We start from the raw sequence: 25,305 nt of genomic DNA, 5'->3' as shown, positions 1-25,305 counted from the left end.
ATTTTTTAAAGGGCACATTCCTGGGCTTTGAGAGAGGCCTGTTGAATCAGGATCTTGGTCATGGGACCCTGGAATCTGCATTGACCTCCCCCCCAGGCAGTCCTGAGGGGCATTCAGGTTGGAGAACCACTAGTCTAGGTCTCAGTACTGAGCCCTCTGGGAAGGGTGGAAATGGCTGTGGATTTACTCTAAGGCTCTAGGCATGATGCTTAAACAAATTTCGTGGTTACTTTGGCCAGGCGAGAGGCTATTATCATCAGCCCCAGACATTTTGGGGACAGGCTGGAAATAGCTCGCTGGCTGAGTGTTTCTATTTTGCATCAGTATGATTAGGTGTGTCTGGGGGCTGCAGTCTAAGTTTTTTTTTTTTTTTTTTTGGTATCTTTAAAAAAAATTGTGGTAAAATATACGTATCATAAAAGTGACCATTTTAACCATCTTTAGGTGTACAGTTCAGTGGCATGAAGTACATTCACATTGTTGGGCATGCAGCCCAATCCAGAGGGTTCCTTTTGGAACAGTCTAGGAGGAAAAGGCTGTGTACACATTAGGTGCTTAATAATTTCTTTCAGATGACAGTGGAGCAGCGGGGGTTATTGGGGTGATGGGGTAAATTCTTAAGCATTAAGTAAGCATCCCCGCTTCAGACTTTCTTGTGAGCCACTTAACCTCCGTCTGAGATGCTGGTGCAGGAGATGCTGGTGAGCTATGTTTAACGTTCAATTTCTATTTCTGGGCCAGGCAGGATGATGAGTTCATTGTCTGGTCAATGCCAAGGGCTGGTCGATGCCAAAGGCAACTTCCCCTGCCTCCCCCAGTTCCCCAGCAGAATAGAGGCTATCTCTGTAAAGAATCCAAGTTTCCCTCCTATGTGTGTGTCGCTAAGAGGCAACCCACGGTCACGACTGGGACTAGGGTTTCAAATGCTGCCGACTCAAGACTGATTGAGTTGAGAACCAAACAAATGGGCCTTTTTATATTTAAGAGGAGATTTTTTTTTTTTTTTTTTTTTTTACCGTGTGTCAACAAAAGATCTGTAGATCATCTTGTTATAAATTTCACACTGCTGACTTCATACGTATGAGAGCGCTCACGACCCATTTACATTTTTTGGTGCATTTGGGTTCATTTCTGTGGTTACCACTCTGAGGAGGCCTACAAAAGCTGGCCTGTTCGGTGGTGGAGCGCGGTGCCAGTGGAATTTGGTGAGCCTCACGGCAGCGGAGGGGAGGGCGTTGGATCAGCACGTGGACTGAGTTACAGAAGGATTGAATTTTGCAGCTGGAAGGGATCTTCTATAGAGTAACCCCCCTGATTTAAAGATGAGGAAACTGAGACCCAGAGAAGGGGGTGGGTGCTTACCCAAGGTCACCCTGCTAGTGAGGAACCCAGCCCAACACGGGCCTCCTGGTCCCCAGCCCACTGACTTTCCACTGCATCAGACCTTTCTAGTTCTTGAACTCTGGCTTCCATTGACCGGTTGGCTTGCAATATTAAAAAAACAAAACAAAACCTGAAGATAAGTTTTCCTGAATTGAGAAGTCTTTCCAAAATCATTTATAGATCATGTGCCTTCTCCATTTGCCTTTTCCTGTACTAGGGTAGAATCAATCTTTGCTCCTGGGCAGACGCTTCAGTTTCTTTCCTAAGATCTTTATCTTCCTGATTACGTTTTGGAACCCCCTGCCTCTGTTCTGATGAGAGCCCTGGGTGCTATGGCTCTCTTTCCAGGATGGCAGCACAGCTGGTTTGAAAAGTGGAATATTGAGTCATCAGCTTTCTGGCGTGGCTTATCCTTTCCCAGAATTCTGAAGTCCCATCTGATGTTATTTAGTCACTGTCCTTTCAGTCTGGGAAATGATTCAGATATAAGCTACACAAAGAACTCAGCAGAGCCCTCTGTGATAGGGGTTCTCGAGGAGACGTGGAAAGCTGGCTCTATTGTTTGGACACCGACCATCGCTCGAGAGCCAGACCCCTCACATTCCCCAGTAAAAACTTCTAGGAAAATTCTGGGCTCTTGTGATGTATAATCGTCTCAGCTGCAAAATCAGATTAATTGATTGACTAAATATTGTGTTTATGGAGGACTTATTTTGTACTGACCCCACTCAAAGTAGGAGGTACAAAAAGGAATTTAACATGGTCTCTGACATAAGGAAGAAGCCATGAGTTGGTGCCCCGGTATCTCTTAAGGGGCTTTATTACATGCTTCTGTTTTCTTGTTAGCCTTAAAGAATCAGAGAAAGTTGCTAGAAGAACAACAAAGGGCACTATTGAGCCTTGAAGCTCAGTGAGGGCTGATCTATTCTCTTTCACCTCTGTGGTCCCAGGACAGTGTGTGGATGCTCAAAGAATATCTCTTTCCATGCACAACCCCTCCCCCGCCTTCTTAAAACAAACTTCCATAAAGGAGGCACCTTTTGTGCAGAGGGATAAGACTGAACCTGGGCCTGTATTACCTGGGTTTGAGTCTCTCTTCCACCACTGAGCTCTGTGCCCCTGAGCAAGTCACTTACGTCCCCGAGCCTCCGTTTCCTCATTGATAGAATGGAGACGCCATGATTCATCTTGGGACCGTGGGTGCATCACTGAAGCTCTCTGATCGGGGATTTCTCCTTTTTAAAACAAGAGGCAGTGAGGATGCGTGTGGAAGGCCACTGGAATAGGCAGACAGCTAACCAGGTATTCATTGTTATTCATCCCGTGTCAGGAATGGGCTGTTTTACTCTTTCATCTCCAATGGAGTTTCAAGGGAATACTTCCATTCCAACACAGGTAACTTCCGATTGCCAGTGTGTTGGTGAATCCCCTGGGCTGCATCCCTGCCCACCCAGCCCCGATTCTGCTGCCGTGCTCACAAGACGCAAGGTCGTTTGAGTAACTTTTGAGGCCAAATGTAACTGGAGGTAAAATCTAAATGTTCAAGGATCCTGCTTAGCAGTCCCAGCTGACCAGAAGCGACATTTTGGATCACCTACTGCTTCTGAATGGCTTGGGTCACCACACCCTCAATTATCACCGGCAGTGATAATTGAGAGGCACATGGAATGGTTATTTACAAATGGTTATTTGTAATTGATAGACCACAGATAATGGTCACATAAGGTCAACCCTAAGTAATCAGTCCCTTTTATTTCTTCTTTTTTAAAAATTTTATTTATTTATTTATTTATGGCTGCATTGGGTCTTCATTGCTGTGCGCGGGCTTTCTCTAGTTGCATCGAGCAGGGGCTGCTCTTCGTTGCGGTGCGCGGGCTTCTCATTGCAGTGGCTTGGCTTGTTGTGGAGTATGGGCTCTAGGGTGCGTGGGCTTCAGTAGTTGTAGCACGCGGGCTCAGTAGTTGTGGTTTGCGGACTCTACAGTCAGGCTCAGTAGTTGTGGCACACGGGCTTAGCTGCTCCGCGGCATGTGGGATCTTCCCGGACCAGGGCTCAAACCGGTGTCCCTTGCATTGGCAGGCGGATTCTTAACCACTGCGCCACCAGGGAAGCCCAGTCCCTTTTATTTCCGATAGACATTTGAAGAAAAGGCTTGAACATTGAATAAAACCATTTGCTTTTTGCTGTCACAGCCCTTCAGTTATTTCATTAAGGGATTGAAGCCAGAAATCATTTGTGACTTTTCCCCCATACATTATAGATTTTGGGGATAAAATATCTTTTGGGATTTCTGTTAACAAGAAGGAAGAGTCTAGGCTTAAGCAAGAGTATAAAAGAAAATTGAAACTGAAAATTGGTTTCTCGATTTGACTAAAGTTTCCAGTACAGTAAAGCCAAAAGCTTTGACTACATGCACGAGCCAGCATAGTAAAGGTCAGGATGTTAAAACAAAAAAGTTTAATTACAAAAAAGTTTAATTACTTAAGTTTAAATTTGACATTGGGCTGCCTGTTTCCAAATACCCTGAAGCTCAATTATGCTCATCGTGAAAAGCATGTGTTGATGTTTATTGAGATCAGAGGGAAGTGAAAGGCCAAAGTGCTTCTATTTCTATGGCCCTCCCACGTCTGTCCTGATTTCCCTCTCCGTGAAGTCACTCACCCGTGACCTTGGACATCCAGGAGCTTACTTCTCCCATCAGAACCTCTTAGAAGCAGGTGCTTCCTGCATCCTCACTCTTATGGACTTGGGTCCTGCTCCCAGGATGCTGACCTCCTTGACCTTCTGCTGGAGGAATAACCTCAGACTTGGTCAGATGGAGGACCACCTGGAAATCACCATGCTCTATTAATATTTTTGAGATATTAGTATTATATGTCAATGTATGTATATATCTAGTCATGTATATGTCAAGCATAACTGTGTCAAAGTTTATGGGAGAAAAGCTTGATAATTGAGAAAATTCGACCCCTATTTGTTTGCTTTTGATGTTGTGGTTTTTCAAACGTTTAGAACGCTGGCTGTTATTTGATTTAGTGGCTTAACATTGGAGACGCTGTCTGGGATTTCTGGCCTCAAAAATTCTATCACCCTTAGGGCTAACATCTTTAGCCACTTTGCTCTACCCTCTGGCCGTGAAGTCCGGGCAGTTATTTGGAGGAGGGTTGGGTCTTATAATAAGGGGGTCTTTCTTGGTTCTGCTAAAGACCACTACCCCGCTCTGCCCTGACACTCACAGGGTGTGGTGGCTTCCAGTGTTATTCAGGCCACTGGTGCAGGGACCTTGGCGTTGTGATGAATGGCTCGGGTACCGGGCTATCTCAGGGGGCTGCTTATCCTGGAGCTTCCTGCCTGCACCTGAGCGAGCCTTCTCTTTGGGGTCACCCTCAGAGGGTACAGGGCATTTTGATGCTGCAGCACTGTGTCGTTTGGACTTGAGGATATTTATCTTGGCTTGGAAAAGAAAGCATTAAGTTTGCAGTCGGGAGAGAGAGAAGGAGAGAGGAAGGGAGAAAGGCAGGGGGGACACATTCCTTCCAGGGGTTTGGACTTTAAGATGAGGCGTGGGGATGGGGATAGGGATGAGGGGAGGCCCATGGGTCTGTGGAGGGAGTCAGGGATTGTCACTACCATCATCATCATCCTATCCTATCTTATCCAGTCGAAAAAGGCTATGATTGTAAGATGCCCCTCGATTTCAGAGAAGTTAAAAAACATGAAAATGACATGAATCACGGTTGGCAATGTTGGTGCTTTCATCTCACGTAATCCTCTTAATCTTAAAAGGCAAGTTCTCTCGTTCCCATCTTATCGGTTAGAAAACTGGGACACAGAACTTGCAGAAGATCACTCAGCTGGCTAGTGGAGGAGCTGAGATTGAAGGAGGTATTCTACCACCCTTAGGGCTAACATCTTTAGCCACTTTGCTCTACCCCCTGGCAATGAAGTCCGTGGTGTTTGAACACTTTGATGTCAACATTTTGACCCAGCTGTGTCAGACAGATATGTTAACTCCGTTCCATTACTTTTAGTGAGTAGCTTAAATCTCACTGACATGTTTTCACATTATTATTCTTAATAAGGGCTGGACCCAGGGTTGTGAAATGCTGCTTTCATGTCTGCTCTGCTCCTCCCCCTCTCCTACATCAGGTAGATCTCTGTTGATAACATTCAGATAATAAACACTTACCTGCTATACTAGTCTAGAGAATCTGTTAGTTACTGGCTGTGTGACTCTTTGCAGATACCTCTCTGCACTTGCTTCCTCGTCTGTAAAATAGGAATGATAACACTTAACGTTTCAGGATGGTAGTGAGGAAGGGAAGGTTAAATAACGTTTACTGAAGTACCTGGCATTCGGCATGGTGTATAATAGGAACTCAAAATATGTTCAGCTTGTTCCTGTCCCCTTTCTCCCTGGGTCACTGGATAATAGGTGGCCACAAGCCCTGAACCAGAACCCTTTCTAACACACCTGGCCATGTCTCATACATATAGACAAGCAAGTGGCTCTCACATCCCCTTGTAGCTGGAATCATTTGCAAACACCTTATTATTGTTTTACAGCTTTTTAATTTGCCTGCACAAATAGAGCCTGCCTGGCTGACTTTGAAGGAATTTTAATATCTAAACGCAGCCTGGACGTGTGTGCTGCACCCCAGGAGGGCATGCCTTCCTGCTTATCATGCCAGCAAGGATCTCGTGCATGACTTCCGTACTTTTCGGAGAAAGATGGGACTCTGTCTCTCCATATTGTCAGAAAGTTTTTTTTTTGTTTGAAAAAAAAAAGTCTCAAAATGGGGAACATTTTCGTGGGGAAAATCGCTACGGTAGCTCAGGTCCTTTCTTGCCCCTCCTTGGGTTCATTCCCATCCCATTGCATGTCTTCGGAGGGACTGTGGAGTGAGGTTCAGCCTTGCATCTTGGATTCCCTAAGAGGGAGGGAGGGAGGGAAGGAGGGAGATGGGAAGTGTGGGCGTGTGTAATAGGATACAGCTGCAGTGGTCTTTTCCCCCTGACCATATTTCAAGAAGAATAACATTTGAAGCACAGCCTAGCTTCCCCCAAAGGCCACATGTGCCTTTTCTGCCCCCATCCTGAGCCTCCCCTTCACTCATTTTTGGATCTTCTCCTGCACCTGCCTCATCCCTCCACTACTTGGTGGTGGCAACATAAATTACACTTCAGCAACTTATGGCCCTGAGACATCCAAAAATTAAGTGCTCTCATTTTTCAAAGATCTGTTGGGGAAGACTGTCCACATCAGTGGCTGCAGATAATTTTGGTGTCCTCTTTGAGAAAATTCCAGCTTTTTGTTTGGAATGTCTCTGGCTTTCCAGTAGCACCTTTAACACTGAGAGCTGATCTGGATCTAGTATTATATTGAAGCCATCATTTTTAAGTGGGAAAAATGATATACAACATGGAAGAAAGGCACGAGGCACTCTGACAATTGTTTTCATTTTTATATGTGTGTACATTTACCTAGCCAAGATCCTGATCCTCATAAGATTATGAATTCTGCTGCTTTCACTTCAACCTCTTTTCCATATCTTCATTATTGCTTTTAATAACAGTATCGTTTTTTTGAGTAGTGAATATACTGTGATTTGTTAATGATGTACCTAAGTGACCTATGATTTATGAAATTATTCCTCTGATCTTGGACGTCTTAGAGTGTTTACAGTTTTTTCCCATCAGAAGGGAAATATTATAGTAAACATCTTTGTGCATAAACCTGTTAGCTTCTGTTGAATTGTTCCCTTGGTGTAATTTCCCAAGAGGGAAATTGATGGAGTTGAAGGCAGTAAACATCTTCACAGTTCCAGTGATGTAGCGCATATGGGGATATTTTTAAAATCAGTGTTCTTCTCTGCTAGCGTCTTGTGCCAGAAACATGTCAGAAGAAAATAATACAAGTGAACAATTAAAAAGATAATTTCCATCTTCAACTCATCTAGACATATGGAAATGAAAATGTGGGTTTGCGTAGATGGGTGGCTGGCTGCCTTGGAAGGCTCCAGCTCTTTATTACTGTGACTGTGTCTTTCTCTGTGGGAGACAATCTCTAGCTGTCTTGTGCTTCTGGAGAAAAGGTGTGCACCCTGTCTGTTCAACACCCCCGCTTCAGCATCCTGAACCTGCCTTACGCTCATTTGGAGCGGAATGGTTCGACCTCCATCATACGTCACCAACTGTGACGAGAGTTCCTCTCCCATTCGTGAAATAACCTAGTGTTCACAGATTAATATGTGTATATCATGTGTACAACAGTGAGATTTTGGGTTGGAATAGACGAGGATTTTGAGGTGCTCTTTTGGGAGAGAGAAAAAGAAGGTACTGGACGTCAGGAATGGTTAACTAATTATAGCTTATTGAGGACTTATCTCAGACCAGGTGCTGTTCCAAACACTTGACATGGATGAATTTATTTAGTCCTCAAAACATCCCTACTAAGTAGGCATATCATTATCCCCATTTCACAGATGGGGTAACTGAGGCCAAGAGGTTATCTTGTCGGGGTCACACAGGACATGAACCCACGTGTATTCGTTTCCTAGAGCTGCCATAACAGAAGGACCACTGTGTGCGTCTGTCTGTGTCCTCCCTTCTTATAAGGACCAGTCATTGGATTTAGGACCCACTCTAATCCAGGACAACCTCTCTTAATTTAATAACATCTGCAAAGACCCTATTTCTAAATAAGATTCCATTCTGAGGTTCTGAGGGGGACAGTATTCAGCCTACGACACTAGGGGCAGGGTGGAGAAAAGGGAAAGAAAGCAGGAGCCCAGGCAGGAGCAAGGTTTGACCAGATGGCCCTGAGAGAGACACAGGATGGGCGAGAATCCCCTTGGGCCTTTGAAGAGGCTGTGTGGCTGGGAGCGAGTGGAGGAACCCTGTGCAAGAGATGGGGGTGCCCGGCACAGCCCGGCTTTATCAGCGTGAAATGATCCTGCCCGGAGCCAGCTAGCTTTGTGGGGATGGCTTTAAGGAGTAGGTTTGGGGTTAATGCCCTGCCATGCTTGAGTAGCTTGAGGAAGGGTTACCTAGAATATTTCCCTTCTCAAGCAGCCGAGTTATTCATTACACCGTGTCTCTGAAGCTGTGGGGGAAGCCCAGAGGCAGACATAAATGTCTCCAGTCGTAAAATCAGACTTGGAGCACCAGCCACAGGGAAGAAAGTATTTTGGCATATTATCTGCATCACTGCAAAATAAATTCATAAGCATTCCAAGAAAACTGCAGGGGAGAATGTAGAAATTCTCCAGCAGGCAAGGAAAGGTAAATGAAAATTAACTGTACCATGCCCATTAATTATTCCTTCCAGGTGTGTAGAATGTAATTAATATGATGCGGACCGCCGCGCTGTCTCTCTTGTTTTATTTAGGTGACCATAAAAGGTAATTTATAAGGGCTTTCCTAGGTTAACTGCCAATTTAATTCCTTGGACTGTGTTTTTCCACAGGCTCTTAGGTTTCTCAACAGTAAAATTCATCCACCGCTGTAGGGGCTTTCAGGAATGTGTGGTGAGGTTTGGGTTGGGGGCTGCTTCTCTTCACCTGAGATGCTCAGTGTCTCCACCCTGAGACCAGCCCGAAGGTGCCAATTCCTGTTAATCCTCTGTTAATGTGAGCGTTTTCATGTCACTGAGTATGACAGTCGTGTACAAGAGAAGCTTTTAAAGAACTTTAAGTTATAAATCTAGCAAGCTAGCCTTTAAGTTAAGAATCTTACTCTGCAACTCATAAATCTAGTAAATTTTAAGTTACATTTAGGATAGCCTCTGATTAATCATTGACCCTTGGACAAACTTCACCTTCTTTTAACGTTTTAAATTGCACTTAAAATCTCATATACTTAATGTCCTTTTTGAGTACTTCAGATGTCTGATTAACAAACAAATACTTAAATAATATAAATCTAATACCTCAATGATAAACATTAAGTTTCTTAAATGCTCCAAGTGTTATATGTAAACGTAGAAGATTTCAACTTAAAATCTCAAGTCAAATAAATTGTTCAATTAAATCCTTCATATTGGTAAGGCAGGGTAACTCCTCCTACTTGAGTAGGTCAAAATCTTAAAAATATTAATCTTATGGGTTTTCTTCTTAAACATTTCTGTACTTATTTAAAATAATAGCCTTATTGAGATATAATTTACATATAAAATTCACTTACTTTAAGTGTAGAAGTCAGTGAATTTTAGTATGTTTGCAGAGTTCTACAACCATCACCACAATCTAATTTTAGAACATTTCCATCACCCTAAAAAGAACTTTTGCATCTATTTACTGTTCCTTGCCTCCCTACGCCCGGCCTTACACAACCACTAGCCTACTTTCTGTGTCTTTATATTTGCCTGTTTTGGACTTTTTTGGTACCTAATTTGAAATCATGCTGGGTTTTTAAGGAAGCAATTTTGATGTCTCAAACAATTTTGGGGTCACCTCCAGCAATTTTTGGGGTTACTGCCTCCGTGGCTGGAAGTGTCTTTGTGAGCTGACCCCCGGCTGGGGAGCTGAGCTCTGCCTCCGAGTGGGCGCTCTTGTAACCCATGACCCAGACTCAAGTCACTTACTGCCTGATTCAAATGTCTCCCCACGGAAGACCAAACCCCACCTGGGGGCTTCATTCCATTCTGATTCCCTGCCCGCCCACTGGGCTCACTGCTCTAAGACCCAGTGAAAGTGGCAGCTGACTGCAGACCATGGTGTCTCGCGCCAAGGCCACGGTTCTGAGGTCACGCCCGGCGAGCCACGCTCCTGTGACCACCTAACGTCCTCACATTCCACTCATAGGCCACCAGTCAAGGCACTCACCCAGCAGCCTCTTGGCCTATCTCGGGTTCACGCTCCATGTCCCAGTGAGACAGCTTAGAAAGCAAAACCCCGGCAGGGACTCAACCAGATATTTGTACCTCCACGTTCATAGCAGCATTATTCACAGCAGCCAAAAGGCGGAGGCAACCCAGGTGTTCATCAGTGGCTGGATGGCTAAACAAAAATGTGGATATACATACGGTGGAATTTCATTCAGCCTTAGAGGGAGATTCTGACGTGCTACACCATGGAAGAACCTTGAAGACATTACGCTAAGTGACATAAGCCAGACACATAAAGGACAAATACTGTTTGATTCCACTTATATGAAGTCCGTAGAGGAGTCAAACTCATAAAGACAGAAGGTACCATAGAATGGTGGTTGCTAGAGCAGAGGTGCTAAGCGGGCAGGTGGGTCACTTGGGGCCTCCTGGGCCATAGAAAGGACTCTGGATTTTGTTCTAAGATGGTGGGAAGACTTCGGAGCAGAGAGGATGTTGTGAACTGGTTTATATTTTGAGAAGGTTATTCTGGCTGCTGATAGGGAGTAGGGTAGGGAGGCCAAGATGGCAGCAGGGAGACCAGTTAAGAGGACTTCGTCCTAGCCCCAGGGGCGGTGATGATGGCTCGGACCAGGTGTTAGGGACCAAGATGAGCTGATGGGGGGAGGGGGTGATGGCAGGTAAGGCACAGGAATTAAGAATGACTCCTGGCTGTTGAGTCTGCCCAGCTAGGTGCATCGTGGTGGTGTTTACCACAATGGGGAACATCGGGGAGAGGGACGTTTTAGGGGTGGAAGTCATGAGTTCTCCTTATCAGTGTTTCTTGTGTTCAGCAACCCCAGGCTGAACCTAAACGAGCACTCTTATCCCTGACCGGATTCTTTCAAGATGTCTAAGTTGGGGAGTTTTAAACCGTGTCTCACGACCCATCGGTAGGTTGTAAAATCAATTTAATGAGTTGTACTAATATTAAAGAAAAATAGAAGAGAATAGAAAATACCAGAGCATCACGTGTAAACTGGGTTCAAAAGGAGAAAGGGACGAGGAACAGGAGTCAGGAGACCCTTGTTCTGGCCATACCTCTGCCTCTAACGAGCCATGGGGCCTGGAGTGAGTCCCTTATGGCCCTGTGTCCATTGCCTGGCCTGTGAAATGGGGCTGGGGTGAGGAGGGCTCCACTGGATTCACCCCATCCTCCCCCCTTTTCTCTCCTTCGACTCTTCCATGCTCTCTCAGTAGGCGGACCACAAACTGTACTGGCCAGAAAGGTCATTATTGAGCTTTGCTTCCTGCCATGTCTGTTGTTCAGTCAGAACCAATGCTGAGGGTGCTTTTCCCCGGCTGTACATACCCAGGCCCTTCACTGGTGTGGGGGGTCATAGCACCAGCTGGTCTCTAAAGACCCTGCTTGTCCTAGATGTGCCTCTGTCTGTACTAACCTATCTGGTCGACAGCTGGCTGCACTTGGGCAGGGACCTTGTGCTTTTTGGAAGTTGGCACAACCCTCTGCTCTGGGCACGTTTTCACAGAAGGGGCAGGATCATCTAAAAGAGGGGGTGGTTTGATTGCCGTGGATTTTGGTGAGTGTATGTGATAGCCGAGTTCTTCTCCCGGCAGGTAAGTGTTGTAATGTATACAGTATATTCTTCAAAGCCGAGTGTCAGAATCCCTCAGTGGAAGGTTTCTATGTAGTAAATCTCCTGGCTTTTAGATGAAGCTGTGTTCTTTCTCTTCTTGTGTTATACCAAGCGCATTCACCTAATTCTTAGATTTATACCCTTGACCTTCATCTCCGGAAAGTTTAATTCATTTTAGTTCTACAGCCACAGGTTAGACATCAGGAGCTTTGAGGAGCTTACAGTGAGTAGGAGGGAAGATTGACATGGGAATTAGCTATAGTAAGGGTTCAGATTAGTCCCAAGTCAAAACCCCAGATCCCTCATTATTCTCACTGCTTGTAGGGTGTCCAATAAGGAGAAGCAGATCTGGAGATGTTTTTGAATGGCTCTGGGATGTCCCTGTTGGAGGGACTGTGAGAAGGAAGGAATAGGAAGTTGGAAAATTGAAGTTTATTAATTAGGTATTAATGGCAGCTTAGGCTGAACCCGGCTCCCACCTCAGTGTTTGGGGCTCCTGAAAAGTCACCTGTGAACACAAGTGTGCTGAGTGTCTGTAAAACACCTGAAGGTCCTGGTTAGCTGGAGAACACCGGGTCAATATTCAGGACTGCCTTTTTGCCTGGCCTCTTCCTGTCCTGAACGTCTGTGAGCTGTAACGTGTCTCATTTCAGAGGAGTAGGGGAAGCCTGCGGGGTTTGGATCCCAACTGAGCTACTCACTAGCTGTGTCATCTGGTAAATTCTTCAATCTCTCTGAGCCTCAGTTTCCTGGTCGTCAAAATGGACGTGATTCCACCTACCTCCAGGGTGGTTGTGAGGAGTAAAGGAGAGACAGTAAGACAGGCTAACGTTTATGGAGTGAGTGCTTGTCGAACTCATTTCAGGCACACGACAGATCCACGAGAACACATCATTCATTTTGCTTTATGTTTTTGTTTGTTTGTTTGTTTTAACCTCTGACTAAGAAGGCCAATGAAAGAATGTTGAGGAAGTTTGCTAGGAAAGAACATGCCAACTTCTTTTCTTTGTTCTTCTGTTATTAGTAAGTGGATTGGCCTGATAGCTGAAAAAAATCTCTTTGGTGAAACCCTCAGGTCACTTGACCTGTTGGTTTATTTTCATTCATTTGACACAAATGTGTGAGTATCTACTATGCACTAAGCACTCCCTTAGAGGGGAATAGAGAGGGGCAAATGAGGTAGCGTGGGGCTTGGCCGCCAGGGACCCGAGTTGGAGGGGACCAGCTAGCCTAGGGGAGGGCAAGCCTGGCCCTGCTCTCCCAGCCCTGCTGTGGGACCCTTGGCCATTCTGTGCCCTCCTGGGGCCCAGTTTTTTCCTCTGAAAATGAACAGGGGTGGTCAGATGGGGCTAAGAACCCCTCAGTCTCTAAACATGAGTTTTGATTTTTTTTTTTTAAATTTTTATTGGAGTATAGTTGGTTTACAATGTTGTGTTAGTTTCAGGTGTACAACAAAGTGAATTAGTTACACATATATATATATCCACTCTTTTTTAGATTCTTTTCCCATATAGGCCATTACAGAGTATTGAGTAAAGTTCCCTGTGCTATACAGTAGGTTCTTATTAGTTTTTTATTTTGTACATAGTAGTGTGTATATGTCAGTCCCAGTCTTCCAATGTATCTCTCCCTCCCCCTTACCCCCAGTAACCATAAGTTTGTTTTCTACATCTGTGTCTCTATTTCTGTTTTGTAGATAAGTTCACTTGTACCCTTTTTTTAGATTCCACATATAAGCGATATTGTATGATATTATCTTTCTGTGTCTGACTTACTTCACTCAGTATGACAATCTCTAGGTCCATCCATGTTGCTGCAAATGGCATTATTTCATACTTTTTTATGGCTGACCAATATTCCATTGTTTATTATGTACCACATCTTCTTTATCCACTCTTCTGTCAGTGGACATTTAGGTTGCTTCTGTGTCCTGGCTGTTGTAAATAGTGCTGCAATGAACATTGGGGTGCATGTATCTTTTCGAATTATGGTTTTCTCCGGATATAGGCCCAGGAGTGGGATTGCTGGAGAGTTTTGATTCTTAATTCTTTGCAGACAGTGAATGCTGAGGTCTGGGCCCATGGGTTCAAAGTGGCTCAGAGTCCTTGAGATAAAACTACATCACACAGACCTGCAGATTCCTCCTGAGCATTTAAAAAAATTTTAGCAGACCGTACCATAGTGTTTACAGGGTCTTGCTTACCTCTCTTTGCCTCTCAGAGAGCTGCTTAGGCTGGAGCCAGTTCTGAGCCAGAGTGTGATGTAGAATAGCCCTTGGAGCTTCATTGCTCTCCCACCCTTCCCCGCCCTTCCCTTTATTTCGCTCTCTCCTCCTCTGTTCTCCAGTTCTGAGTCTTCCTTCCAGAGATCCAGCCACAAACCACATTCAAGTTCTAGTGTGAGCGAGTGCCTCGAAGGGGGTTTCTTCCTTTGCATTTTAAAAGGAGAGTGGTGGTCCCAAGGTCGATGCTGAACTCCGAAGGATGTGAGTTAATCCCTCAAGGCGAGGTTCACGTGTGCATCTGGTACAAGGTTGCCTTCTTCCCGCTCTGGGATTTCCTAACCTGATTCCCCCCCAGTGGAATTTCAGGCCAGAGCCCTTGGGCGACTGGAATGAGAGGGTTTTGTTCTGAGAGCTTGCCCCTGAGGCCCGTGCTGGAGACCACCCAGCTCTGCTTCCATATAGGGCTTTTTGGGGGGAGAGGGTCCGCATTTATAATAATGATGATTTTTACTATTACTATTATTTGTAGAAGGTATTTTCCACTTGAAAAACCTTTTCATCCCAACCTTTGGTAGTGGGTTGTAAACTGGGAAGAAATTGATGGAACACCTGTTTCACAGCCAAGTACTGCTTTTCCTTTCCCAGCCTCTCCTGGCCACATACTCTTCTCTCCCTCCTTCCCTCAATCCTGCTTAACCTCCACTCGGGTCCTCTGTTCCTCCACCCTTGCCCCTTATACCCAGGTCTTCTCTAGGGCTTTTTTAACCTGAGGTTCTCCAGGGAGACCTCCTGCTGTCCTGTGCTTAGAAATTAGGAACTTTGAGTCAGAAGGGACTCAGACATCTTCTGGTTTGACCTCGTCACCTGACCAAGGAGAAATCTGAGGCCCAGGGAGACCGTGTTCAAAGGGAGACGCTTCGTGTGGTGGCAGAGCTAGGAGATCAGGCCTCTGACTTTTCCCATGGACGGTTCTGGGTGCCAGGTCCCAGGTAATTTTACATTTTCATTTAATTCCCACAACCACCCTAAGATTTAGGCATTATTGCTGCATTTTAACACTGAGTTTCAGAGATGAGGACATTGACCCAGTGTCCCAAGACTAACCTAGAACTTGAATCCGGTTCCGGTGGACTCCAGTGCCTGAACCTTCTCATTCCACAGGGTGCAGCTGGGTGACCATCTCATCCTGGTGTGCCTTTGGCACAGTGACGTCTGAAGCGGATGGGGGAGAGCTGTGATGTAGGGCCTTTCAGGGCGAGCTGTGGGTCCCACAGCTGAAAGCAGCATAGCCCGTCCTGACGGAAGTGGCTCCCTCTCGGGGAGTCGGGTATCGCTTGCCCTTCTCCTGACTTGATGAGATTGACTCAGACACTGCCCCATTCCAACATCCTTTTGACAGACGGGCTGGACCGTACTGGATCAGGGCACCAGCAGGAATTGGTGCATTGGGAGAAAACACCTCTGTAACTGCATCACTGCTGTGCGCTTAGAGCGTACAGTAACAGAGGAAGCATGCCCAGGCTCTTAGCAAATGAGGGGATTTGAAAAGCATCCGGAGTCTGCTGGGTGTTAGGCCTGTTTGGCCAGCGGGAGGAGTGGAGACCCATCTGGACTTGGGTGATTTAGTACAGAAGTGCCTCACCTCGAATCTTGAGGGAATTGAGAGCACTGATTTTTGTGGTGGGAGCTCTAAGTGTAAATACATCTTTGCCTGCCTTTAGCGATAGCATGATAAGGTGATGAAGACCTCCGGTTCCGGGAACAACCTAGGTTTGAATTTGCTACCTGCTCTGCCATTTGCTGGCTGTGTGACCTCGGGCAAGTTACTTAATCTCTCTGGGCTTCTGTTTCCTTAACAGTCAAATGGGAATAAATGCTATTATTCAGTACTTCTAACTTATAGGGTTTTGATGAGAATTAAATGAAGCAATGTAAAAAAAAGACTTCTCCTCGAGTCAGGCATCAGGTACTTGGTAAATTCTCGATAAATGCTAGTTCTCATGATTATTATTATTAGCTAGTGCTGTATTTTATAAGACCTGAGTTCCAGCCCAGGCTCTGCCGCTGGCTGCTCTGGGGACCTTGGCAAATGCTTCAGCTCTCTGAGTTTCTTCTGTGAATTGAAGGAGCTGGACTGTAAACCAGCTGAGAATTCCGGTGCAGCAAAAGCAAGTTTCCACCCCGGATCCCACAGCGTTTTAGTTTTATGTCTTTAGACCCGAATTAACTGCACAGGCAGGGTCACAGGAAACCCCTCAGGGAATGAGGCGGGCTTCCCTCCTTTGTCACTCGGTAAACTTCTGTCACCTGTTCTCAGCCGACTGGGAGTGGAGCGTCCACTTACGAGCATTCTCTTCATCATAGCGTGAAGCGGCAAGCGTGGGTGGCTTGGTTTTAATTTTAGCTTCATTCATGTATGTTGGAAAAGTGACGGTTCCTGACGTACAATGATCTGACCTACGATTTTTTAACTTTACGATGGCGTGAAATCGATACATATTCAGTGGAAACTGTACTTTGAATTTTGATCTTTTCCCCAGGCTAGGATATGTGATCTGATCCTTGCTGGGGAGCTGCGGGCCCACAGACCCTGGTGAGCACGCGATCACCGGGATAAACAACCGATACGCTCATAGCCATCCTGCACCCAGACAGCCGCTCCGTTTTTCACTTTCAGTACCGTATTTAATAAATTACATGAGATATTCAACACTTGATTATAAAATAGGCTTTGTGTTAGATGATTTTGCCCAACTGTAGGCTAATGTAAGTGTTCTGAGCATGTTTTAAGTACGCTAAGCTAAGCCATGCTGTTTGGTAGGTTAGGTGTATTAAGTGCATTTTCAGCTTAACATTATTTTCAACTTACGATGGGTTTATTGAGACGTAATCTCATCCTAAGTCAAGGAAGATCTGTATACCCAACTGTTTCTGGGTCCAAGAAATCATACTGTGAATTGAACCTATTAGATTCTTATAAAATGGTCTTGCATTTCATTGATTTGAGTTTAGAAAGGAGGAAACAAGTGCTGTAGCTAAATAATACTTGTGGTGTCAGGTGGGCAGCGGAAGGCCACCGTTAAATGTCCTCAGGGACTCCTTTCTTAGGGCTTTTGATCGTCAGACCTTTCATTTTCAAAGGAAAAAAATAACAGCAGCCTGTTGATACTGGCAGTTTCCTTTTTACATAGCAGGAAACAATCTGTCTGATGAGTGTAAAGGAAGCCTTAAATCCTAGATCATTCATGAACCTCTTTGAGTACCTACTGTGTGCCAAGCATCAGAGAAACAACATGGATAAGATGGAGAGGGTTTTTATCCCCCCCCCTTACTTAATGTCTGGCATATCCTAGGTGCTTAATAAAAATTTCAGTAAGAAAATGAATATGGGCAATAACTGTTAGTTAATAGTTTGGCTGTCACATCACATCATTTTGATGACTCGTATAACACTGGGTTACATTTTAAATCACCTGTCCTAGAAGCGGTCAGCCAACCAGGTCTGGGGCCAGGAGGAAACTATTGAGATGGTGGACTTGACACCTGCCGTTGGTCCAGCCTAGCAGCCGAGAGCATGGGCTGCCTATGTCAGAATCCTGTCTTCATCTCTTCCTAGTCACGAGACCTAGGCGAGTTCCCTAACCTTACTGTGCCGCAGTGTTCCCATCTGTAAAGTGGGGACAGTAGTGGGCCCACCCCATAGGGTTGTTATGTGGATTAAATGTGTGCTGTGCTTGGTGCACTGTGGGTGCCCTCCAAATGTTAGCTGCCACCCTCTGCGTGTGGTGGTCACTCGACCTCCTGTGATGCATTAGGCACACAGGGTAAATAAACCCATGTGCGTGATCGCTGGCCCTTCCTTTGCCTCCCAGGCCCTAGCAAGTAGGCCCTCATTGCTATCATTTTGGTATGAAAGAGCTCAGTCATCAGGTTGGAGTCTCAGCTTGGCAACTTTCTCCCTGCATGGCCTTGACCTTGGTCAAGTTCCTGAGGTTAAGGGAGGCTCAGAGAGGTTATCTGGAAAATACAGGTACTTCCTTTACTGTGTGGGGGATTAGGCTGAGCCAAGTGCCCGGCACACAAGGCGTACTCCATAAATGGTGGGATTGTTATCAGCCCCATAAAAAGCACCCAAGGACCTGGCTTTTGTGGCCTGGGGTGCCAGAGCTGGTTCGTGGGGCACCCACTGAAGTCACGGGCTAGGCCTGCAGGAGGCCCCGAGGGCGGCCGGCCTTGGGAAAGGGCCCACAAGGTCAAAGCATTTTAAAGGCCTTGTATTAGAAAAAGAAACCAATTAGATAATACTGCCCCCCCATAAAAGCTGACTTTTAATGGGTTCTGTGGTGGGGTTTTCTCCGTGGCGGTCTCGTAGCCATAGGTCTTGGCGAGACTGTCTGCCTCTATGGGGAGAGTTTAATCTTGCACGGTGTGGGCATAATTTTACAAGTTTTACGGCTGTTTTGTCTCCCCTGAAGTGTTGCTGTGTCCTTGTGCTCTGAGGGCAACCTGTGTGCAGTTAACAGTTTACCTCGTTTTGGGTGGAAATGAAAAATGAAGTAATAAATTTAAAAAAAACACAACGTGGATTTTTCCCCTCTTGTGGAGACGCCCGTGGAAGAACAAAGAACCAGTGTCTTCCCGGACCACTTACTCAGATTCTAATGGCTTTTATGTGTAGACATTTGCCCACAGGATCCCCTCCTCCCCAGAGAGGGCTGCAGGGCACGTCGGGTGTGTTTGGGGCTTGTACTGCCTACCCCAGGGCAGGGGTCAGCAAACGACAGCCCAGGGGCCACATCCAGCCCACCGCCTGTTTTTGTGAAATGATTGGGAAAAGAAAAATATCCAAAGAAGATTTCCTGACACGTAAGAATTACATGGACTTCAGCTTTCAGTGCCAGAAATGGAGCTGTATTGGCACATAATCCCCCCTGTTTGTTTGTGTGTTGTCTGGAGCTGCTTCTGCCCTGCCCCAGCTGAGTTGAGAAGTTTCCATATACTGTGTGGTGCAAAGCCAAATACTCCCTTGCCCTTTATGGAAAAGGTTGGCTGACCCTGCTCTAGGAGGCAAAGGAAGTGAGAGAAAACAGCTTCAAGTTTCTTGGAATTGATGATTTATTCTCAGGGTTTCCATGGGGCTCAAAGTGACGAGTCAAAGGAGAATAGCATGAGAAGGAGTCAGTTCTCCTGGAGACCTTCCAGAGGAATTGGCTGCTTGTGGAGATGGCTCTCCTCGCTATTCTGACCTCAGGTTGGCTTCTGAGCAGAGGGGCCTGAGTTATCCCCCTCCGGCCAGCCCTCCCCATCTGCCTGGCTTTCCTGTAAGACTCCCGAAGCCCGGCTTGAGGTCTGGTAACTTCTCAGCAGCTCCCTTGATGGTTTGAGAATAAAGAAGTTTCCACCTTCCCTCCCAGGAGGCAAGCGCTTTTTGTCATAAGTTCTGTGCAGACCTAGTTGATGATCTCCAGTAGCTTCAGAAATTTGTAACAGACACTTTTTGGCCAGCCCCAGGCTTAAGCATTCTGCATATAGTAGTAACTCATTTAATCCTCACAACCAACGCAGGGAGTGAGGTCCTCTTCTCACCCCCATTTTACAGAGGAAGAAACAGGCACAGAAAGGTTAGGTATCTTGCTTAAGGCCACACAGTAGGTGTGAGGTAGAGCCAGGATCCAAACCCAGGCTGTCTGCTCAGGAGTGTCCTGCCTACTGCCACTACACTGGGGGGATTCTTTATTTTTTTAATTTAATTTAATTAATTTATTTATTTATTTTTGGCTGTGTTGGGTGTTCATTTCTGTGCGAGGGCTTTCTCTAGTTGCGGCAAGCGGAGGCCGCTCTTCATCGCGGTGTGTGGGCCTCTCACTATCGCGGCCTCTCTTGTTGCGGAGCACAGGCTCCAGACGCGCAGGCTCAGTAGTTGTGGCTCACGGGCCTAGTTGCTCCGCGGCATGTGGGATCTTCCCGGACCAGGGCTCGAACCCGTGTCCCCTACATTAGCAGGCAGATTCTCAACTGCTGCGCCACCAGGGAAGCCCTGGGGGAATTCTTCAGGCCTGTGAAAGGATCTGCTTTCCTTGTTCCCCCCCCCTGCCCCTACAATGTCATTCCACAGGAAAACGGCCTCCTATATGAGAAGGAAGCACTTGTTCCTTTGTTAATTCATCCCTCCCTCCTCCTTCTCCCTCCCTCCCTTCAACAAATAATTGTCAGGAGGGTGACTGTGTATTAAACTCTGTGCAAGGGGCTTCATGAGAGGGTGTTTTGTGAACAAGAGGAATGAAAAAAGAATCTTTTTTCCTTTGAAAAACATTTCTTGGTATCCTCAAAGCTGTTGGGTTTTTGAGAAGTTCACTTAATTCCTCCTCTTTTATTCATTGTAAGTGCTCATCCTTACAATGAGAACCATAAACCGTAAATCTCATCCAGAACCATAAACCCGCATCCTTTCTGCCTCAAGCTGATATTGTCATTAACAATAACCTAATGTACAAGAGGCTTTGGGGAGGCTGGCCCTCTGAGTTACCAGTGGGAAGAGCCCGCCTGGGGAAGGCCCTGCGCCATTCTCCCCCTCGACACCCCGAAAGAGGGCTCCCACAGGGGTGAACTCACCACCCAGCTCGGGAACCAGGAATAAGAGGTCATAACTGATTGTGGAGGGAGAAGGCTGCCGAATTTTAAAAATAGCACCAAGTCTGGCGTTGGTAGAACTCGCTCTCTTGGGACAACCGTTACAATGTCGTCTGCAAAAGTTCAGTGTTTTAGATGCCTGTCTTGTTTTCTGAAGGATTTGCTGGGCAGAATTTTCAGCATTATTTATGTCCTTCTGGGTGTGGGCAAGCCTGAAGGCCAGGGAAGACCCATGGGCCCCCACGGCACCAGGCAAAGGATCAGCTCAGCCGGAAGCCTGTTCTCTCTCTTCCTTCGCCAACTGTTTCTTCTTCCCTCCTCTGTGCCCTTTTCTTGGTCAGACAGCAAACGTTTGTTGCTCATTTCTGATGAGCCTTCACTTTCTCTCCTCAGTCATGCGGAGGAACCCCTTCGGTGTGGACATCTGCTGCCGGAAGGGGTCCCGAAGCCCCCTGCAGGAACTCTACAACCCGACCCAGGTAAGCCCTGGAAACGTCCTTGCTTCTCAGCTTGGTCTCCATGTGTCAGTTTTTTGGGGGGTGGAGAGGGATTGAAAGACTCCCAAATTCTGGTCTTTGGGTATTTGAAACTTCCCTCCCCTGCCTGGCATTTTACCTTAAGTGGTTGCTTTCTTGGTCACCCTTTTGCTATAGTATGGCTCTGAAATTCTAGTGAGAGGTATTTAGAATGAGAGGAACAACTTGGTAGAGTGCGGGACTGAGCTTTCAGACCTGCCCAGGTTTTGGATCCCTGAGAGCCATACGGTTGCAGGTGCCAGCAAGGGGACTCTGAAGTTGCAGAGCCTGCCAGGCTGTGCAGTCTCCCCCTTGACACCCCCAAAGAAGGCTCACATGGGGGTGAACTCACCACCCAGCTCCCACGTCTGGTTATTAGAGCCCAACGATGTCCCCAAGAGTTGCACCTCACTGTGTCAGTTTGACAAGACTCCCTTGGGTGGGGAGACTTTTTGCTTAAGTGACTGTCACAGTAAGTTGGACTTGATTATGAAAAGAGTTCCTCTCTGAGCAAAATAAGCTCCAACCAAGGCAAAGTGCCCTCCATGGAAAGCTAGGAGCAACGGGAGGAGGCCTGGTTGCCACGGTGATGGCCTTGTTGGTGTGTGTGGGTCTTGACGTGGAGACTCCAAGGCTGGTCCTTTTGCGGGAACATGAATTAGCTTGTGATGCCAAGAACTGGTGAATGAACAACTAGTGGCCCATTAGCTGACCTTTGACAGCTGGTGAGAAAGTGGGGAAAATGTACTGCTTTGGCTGTAATCTTTGAGGTTTATTTTGTATCAAATTCTTGATTTAGTATTTCTGGGGACCAAGGTGCTTGTTAGAGGAAGAAACTGCTTGGTTCCCCAAAAGTGATGAATTCCCAGAAGTCTTGCAAAGGGATGAGCCTGAGAACTTTCTGATTCCACATCTCTATCCTGTCTTTCACCCGTACTCCCGTCTGGAAAAATGGACTCCTGAGTTTGTGCAAAATGGGTGGCCTAACCGTGTTAGTTTACTCCCCTATCAGCCCACCACTTTGGAGCTCAGTGGGATGAGGCCAGATTCGCCAGGTAATTGCGAACTCAGATTGCCTGAGGCCTCCTTTACTGGGTTCTCTGGTGACGCAGCAGGGAATTTGTATTTTGTTTTGTTTTTGTTTTTTTTTAATTTGTATTGACGTATAGTTGATTTACAATGTTGTGTTAGTTTCAGGAATACCGTAAAGTGATTCGGTTATACATATATATATATACATATATATATATAAAAATATGTATCCTTTTTTTTACATTCTCTTCCATTATAGATTATTACAAGATATCGAGTATAGTTCCCTGTGCTATACACAGTAGTTCCTTGTTGGTTATTTTGTATTTGGGTTTTGTTTGGTGCCCAAATAATCTGATTATTGCAGGCCAGTCTCCCAGCCTGTTCACGCATTGGTCTTAGGGAAGAGGATTTCTGGCAAGCCATGTTGAAACAACACATGCTATTGAGATGCAAAGCATCCCTCTCTTCTGTTGACGTCCTCTGTTCTCAGATCATTTTCTACTTCAAAACCAAACCATTGAAGTGCTCCTGCTTTCCTGAGGAAATTTTACGGGCAGCACATGGGTGTCATGGGAGGAGCTATTTCTGAAGTAGATGCCCCTCTGGGCAGGAATTCCATGGACTGGGTCTGCGCCTGTCACTCTTGTGTCCCTGTAGTGGGTGGCCCCAAATGTCTGTGACTGAAAGAACGAAAGTCCAGGTTTAAATTCCTACTTCAGCTCCAGCTGGTTGTGCAACCTTGCATACATGACGAGTCCTCTGTAGGGGTCAGCTCTCCCATCTCTCTGGAACGCTGGGAGGATGAAATAATTCTGATGTGTCAGGGGCTATGGAAACATGATCTGTCATCCCCACGGTCATGAGAATGGCTTCACTCGTGGAAACCTTGATTTTAGAGTCAGACCTGGGTTCGAAGCCTGGTCTCATTTATCAGCTGTGTGAGTGAGCACAAGACATGTAACCTTCTGAGACTGCCTGTCTCCTTTATAACGCGGCGCTGACAGTTCCTGCCTTGCAGCCTTCCGTGAAAAGATGTGCCTTGCTCAGTGCCTTTAATGGAGTTTGCTCATTCCCAGGTTCATTCATGCATTCACTCGTTCATTTCTTCACGCACTCTTACGAGTGCCCACTATGTGTAGCACAGTGCCAGGCACTGGCCACAGAAGGGTGAGCAAGGGCCTGTGTGTGGTTAGCCTTCTGTGTCTGGTTCTCCTTGTTATCCCAGAGCTGGCTTGAGTGGGTTATCTGGTGAGGGGGACCCTGTTTGGTCCATTTGTAAACCAGTCAGAGGAGAGAGAACCTTCCTGGGTAGAGCTCATCCCTTCCATCCGGTGGTGTTGGGTTCAGATGCTCACTTAGAAGCCTAGGACCCGGGAGGGAAGACGGGGCTGGAGAGGCAGCTCTGGGAGCCATTTGTGAGAGCCTAGGTGGGTGAGTCATCAGCCTCCGTCAAGCACTCATGGGCAAGCTGTCTGGCCCCTTTTGCTGGTAACCAGGAAAATGTCCCTGCAGGAGGATCTCCCCGTTTCCTCGGGATGTTGTCCCGGGATGTTTTTTCTTAGGCTGGTTTCCTTTACAAGCTGCAATTATGTTCTCTTCCCACGCACGTTCCGTCGGTGACGCTTCTCAGAGAAACCGTCTTGGTGATCTTTGGGGCTGCCGTGAGCCGGGGAGTTCAGAGCAGAGAAGGGAGCAGGAGTTTCTGTTGAGTTGAGTAGGGTTTTGTGTCCCTGAGACGTTAGCAAACATTGCATCCGTTGGGGCTTGGTTGTGGTTTCTCGTGTTCCCCTACCAGCCAAGCTGTGGAAGCCGCTAAGCCTGGATTGATGTTATCACAGAGGCAGATGACAAGCCCTGTAATTGCTAGAAACTGAACTGCTCCCGGAGATGCCGTTTCCCCATTTTATGTTGACTGGTGATTTGGGTTTGATATATAATGGTGAAAATAGGAACTGTTTATTTTAGATGATAAGAAAACCAACACAATGGCGAGAAGCACCATCTTAGTTACCAGGAACTGATACTGTAGGCCAGATGCTATCTAGATGCCTACAAACATCTCGTGGAGTGCTTGTATTAAGCCCCGTGCTAGGTAGTGCACCCCCATTTTATGTATGGGAGAACTGAGGTTGAGGAGGTTGTCACACAGCTTGTAAGAAGCAGAGTAAAGATTCAGATCCAGGACGAACTACAGATGCATTTATCTCCATGCTGTATTCACTGGCACCAGCAAAGTTCTCTTGGCAGGAATTACCCCATACAAAAAACAGAAGAGAGAGAGAGAGAAAAATCTTATCCAGATTTTCACTGGACAAACTCTTAAAAGCTCCCTTAGGAAAATTGGCTATAATCTGATTTTAGTGTCCAAGGTTTTCTTATTTTAGTGCCTCACAAACCCCTAACCATTAAAACAACAATTGGTGAAAAAAAAGTTTGTAGTTGACATTCTTAGAAAAACTGCACTCTGATGTCTTATAATTTTCCTGGTTCTCTGCTGTCTTCCTGGCCCCAAAATAAAACGTAATTGCTGATCAGATCAGCTGGCGTCAAGTCACCGTAAGTTCAAGAGTTGCCAGCTGCATATTTGTGGGCCGAGCACATCTGTGGGCCGCCCGGCTCAGCTCAGACTGCAGGGCAGAGCTATGCCGTTAGCCATTAATAGGGCATAATTGCCCCTAAAATGCCAGCGAGGGTGAGTCCTGCCTCGCCCACCTCCCGGTCCTCCCGTGGGTTCCCTGAAATCTTCCCAGCATCACTCATGTGGTTCAGCCCTGCCCTGCCTGGTTCTTTCTTTAGCGTTTATACTTGCTCTGTGATTACCACGTTCTGAGAATACAGATACTCAGCCCAGGGGCTGACCAGGAACTCCTAAGTGCTGAGTCTAGGCGGTCTTCACTCATGTACCAGGGGCGTGCGGGCCTTCCTAGGGGCCTCTGAGGACCAGTCAATATAATATTTTGACCAGTCAACATTTTATTATAATAATAAAATTGGATCTTTATTGGTGCAATCTTCAGTGTGTTAAAAGTAAATTTACTTCTCCATAAGGTAGGC

General features: G+C 46.3%; 1 protein-coding gene and 2 long non-coding RNA genes across 6 annotated transcripts in view; 2 read left to right on the top strand and 1 right to left on the bottom strand.

Annotated features, from left to right (window-relative positions):
- The window catches only part of LOC309640621, a 487,501-nt gene that overhangs the window by 295,489 nt on the left and 166,707 nt on the right, over positions 1 to 25,305 (top strand). The window lies entirely within an intron of this gene.
- Positions 1 to 25,305, top strand: part of CHST11 (carbohydrate sulfotransferase 11) — a 282,761-nt gene that overhangs the window by 111,353 nt on the left and 146,103 nt on the right. For all 4 annotated transcript variants that reach the window (XM_082419504.1, XM_082419502.1, XM_082419503.1 and 1 more), the window contains exon 2: positions 21,095 to 21,180. In XM_082419504.1, the coding sequence (XP_082275630.1) occupies positions 21,095 to 21,180 (86 nt within the window). The remainder of the gene's footprint in view (positions 1 to 21,094; positions 21,181 to 25,305) is intronic.
- The window catches only part of LOC309640632, a 230,781-nt gene that overhangs the window by 85,419 nt on the left and 120,057 nt on the right, over positions 1 to 25,305 (bottom strand). The gene's annotated exons all lie outside the window — the stretch shown is intronic.

The sequence above is a fragment of the Balaenoptera physalus genome (genome assembly GCF_965194825.1).
Source record: "Balaenoptera physalus genome assembly, chromosome: 13".
NCBI classification, from domain to species: Eukaryota; Metazoa; Chordata; class Mammalia; order Artiodactyla; family Balaenopteridae; genus Balaenoptera; species Balaenoptera physalus.
This window is presented reverse-complemented; position numbering and strand designations above follow the sequence as displayed.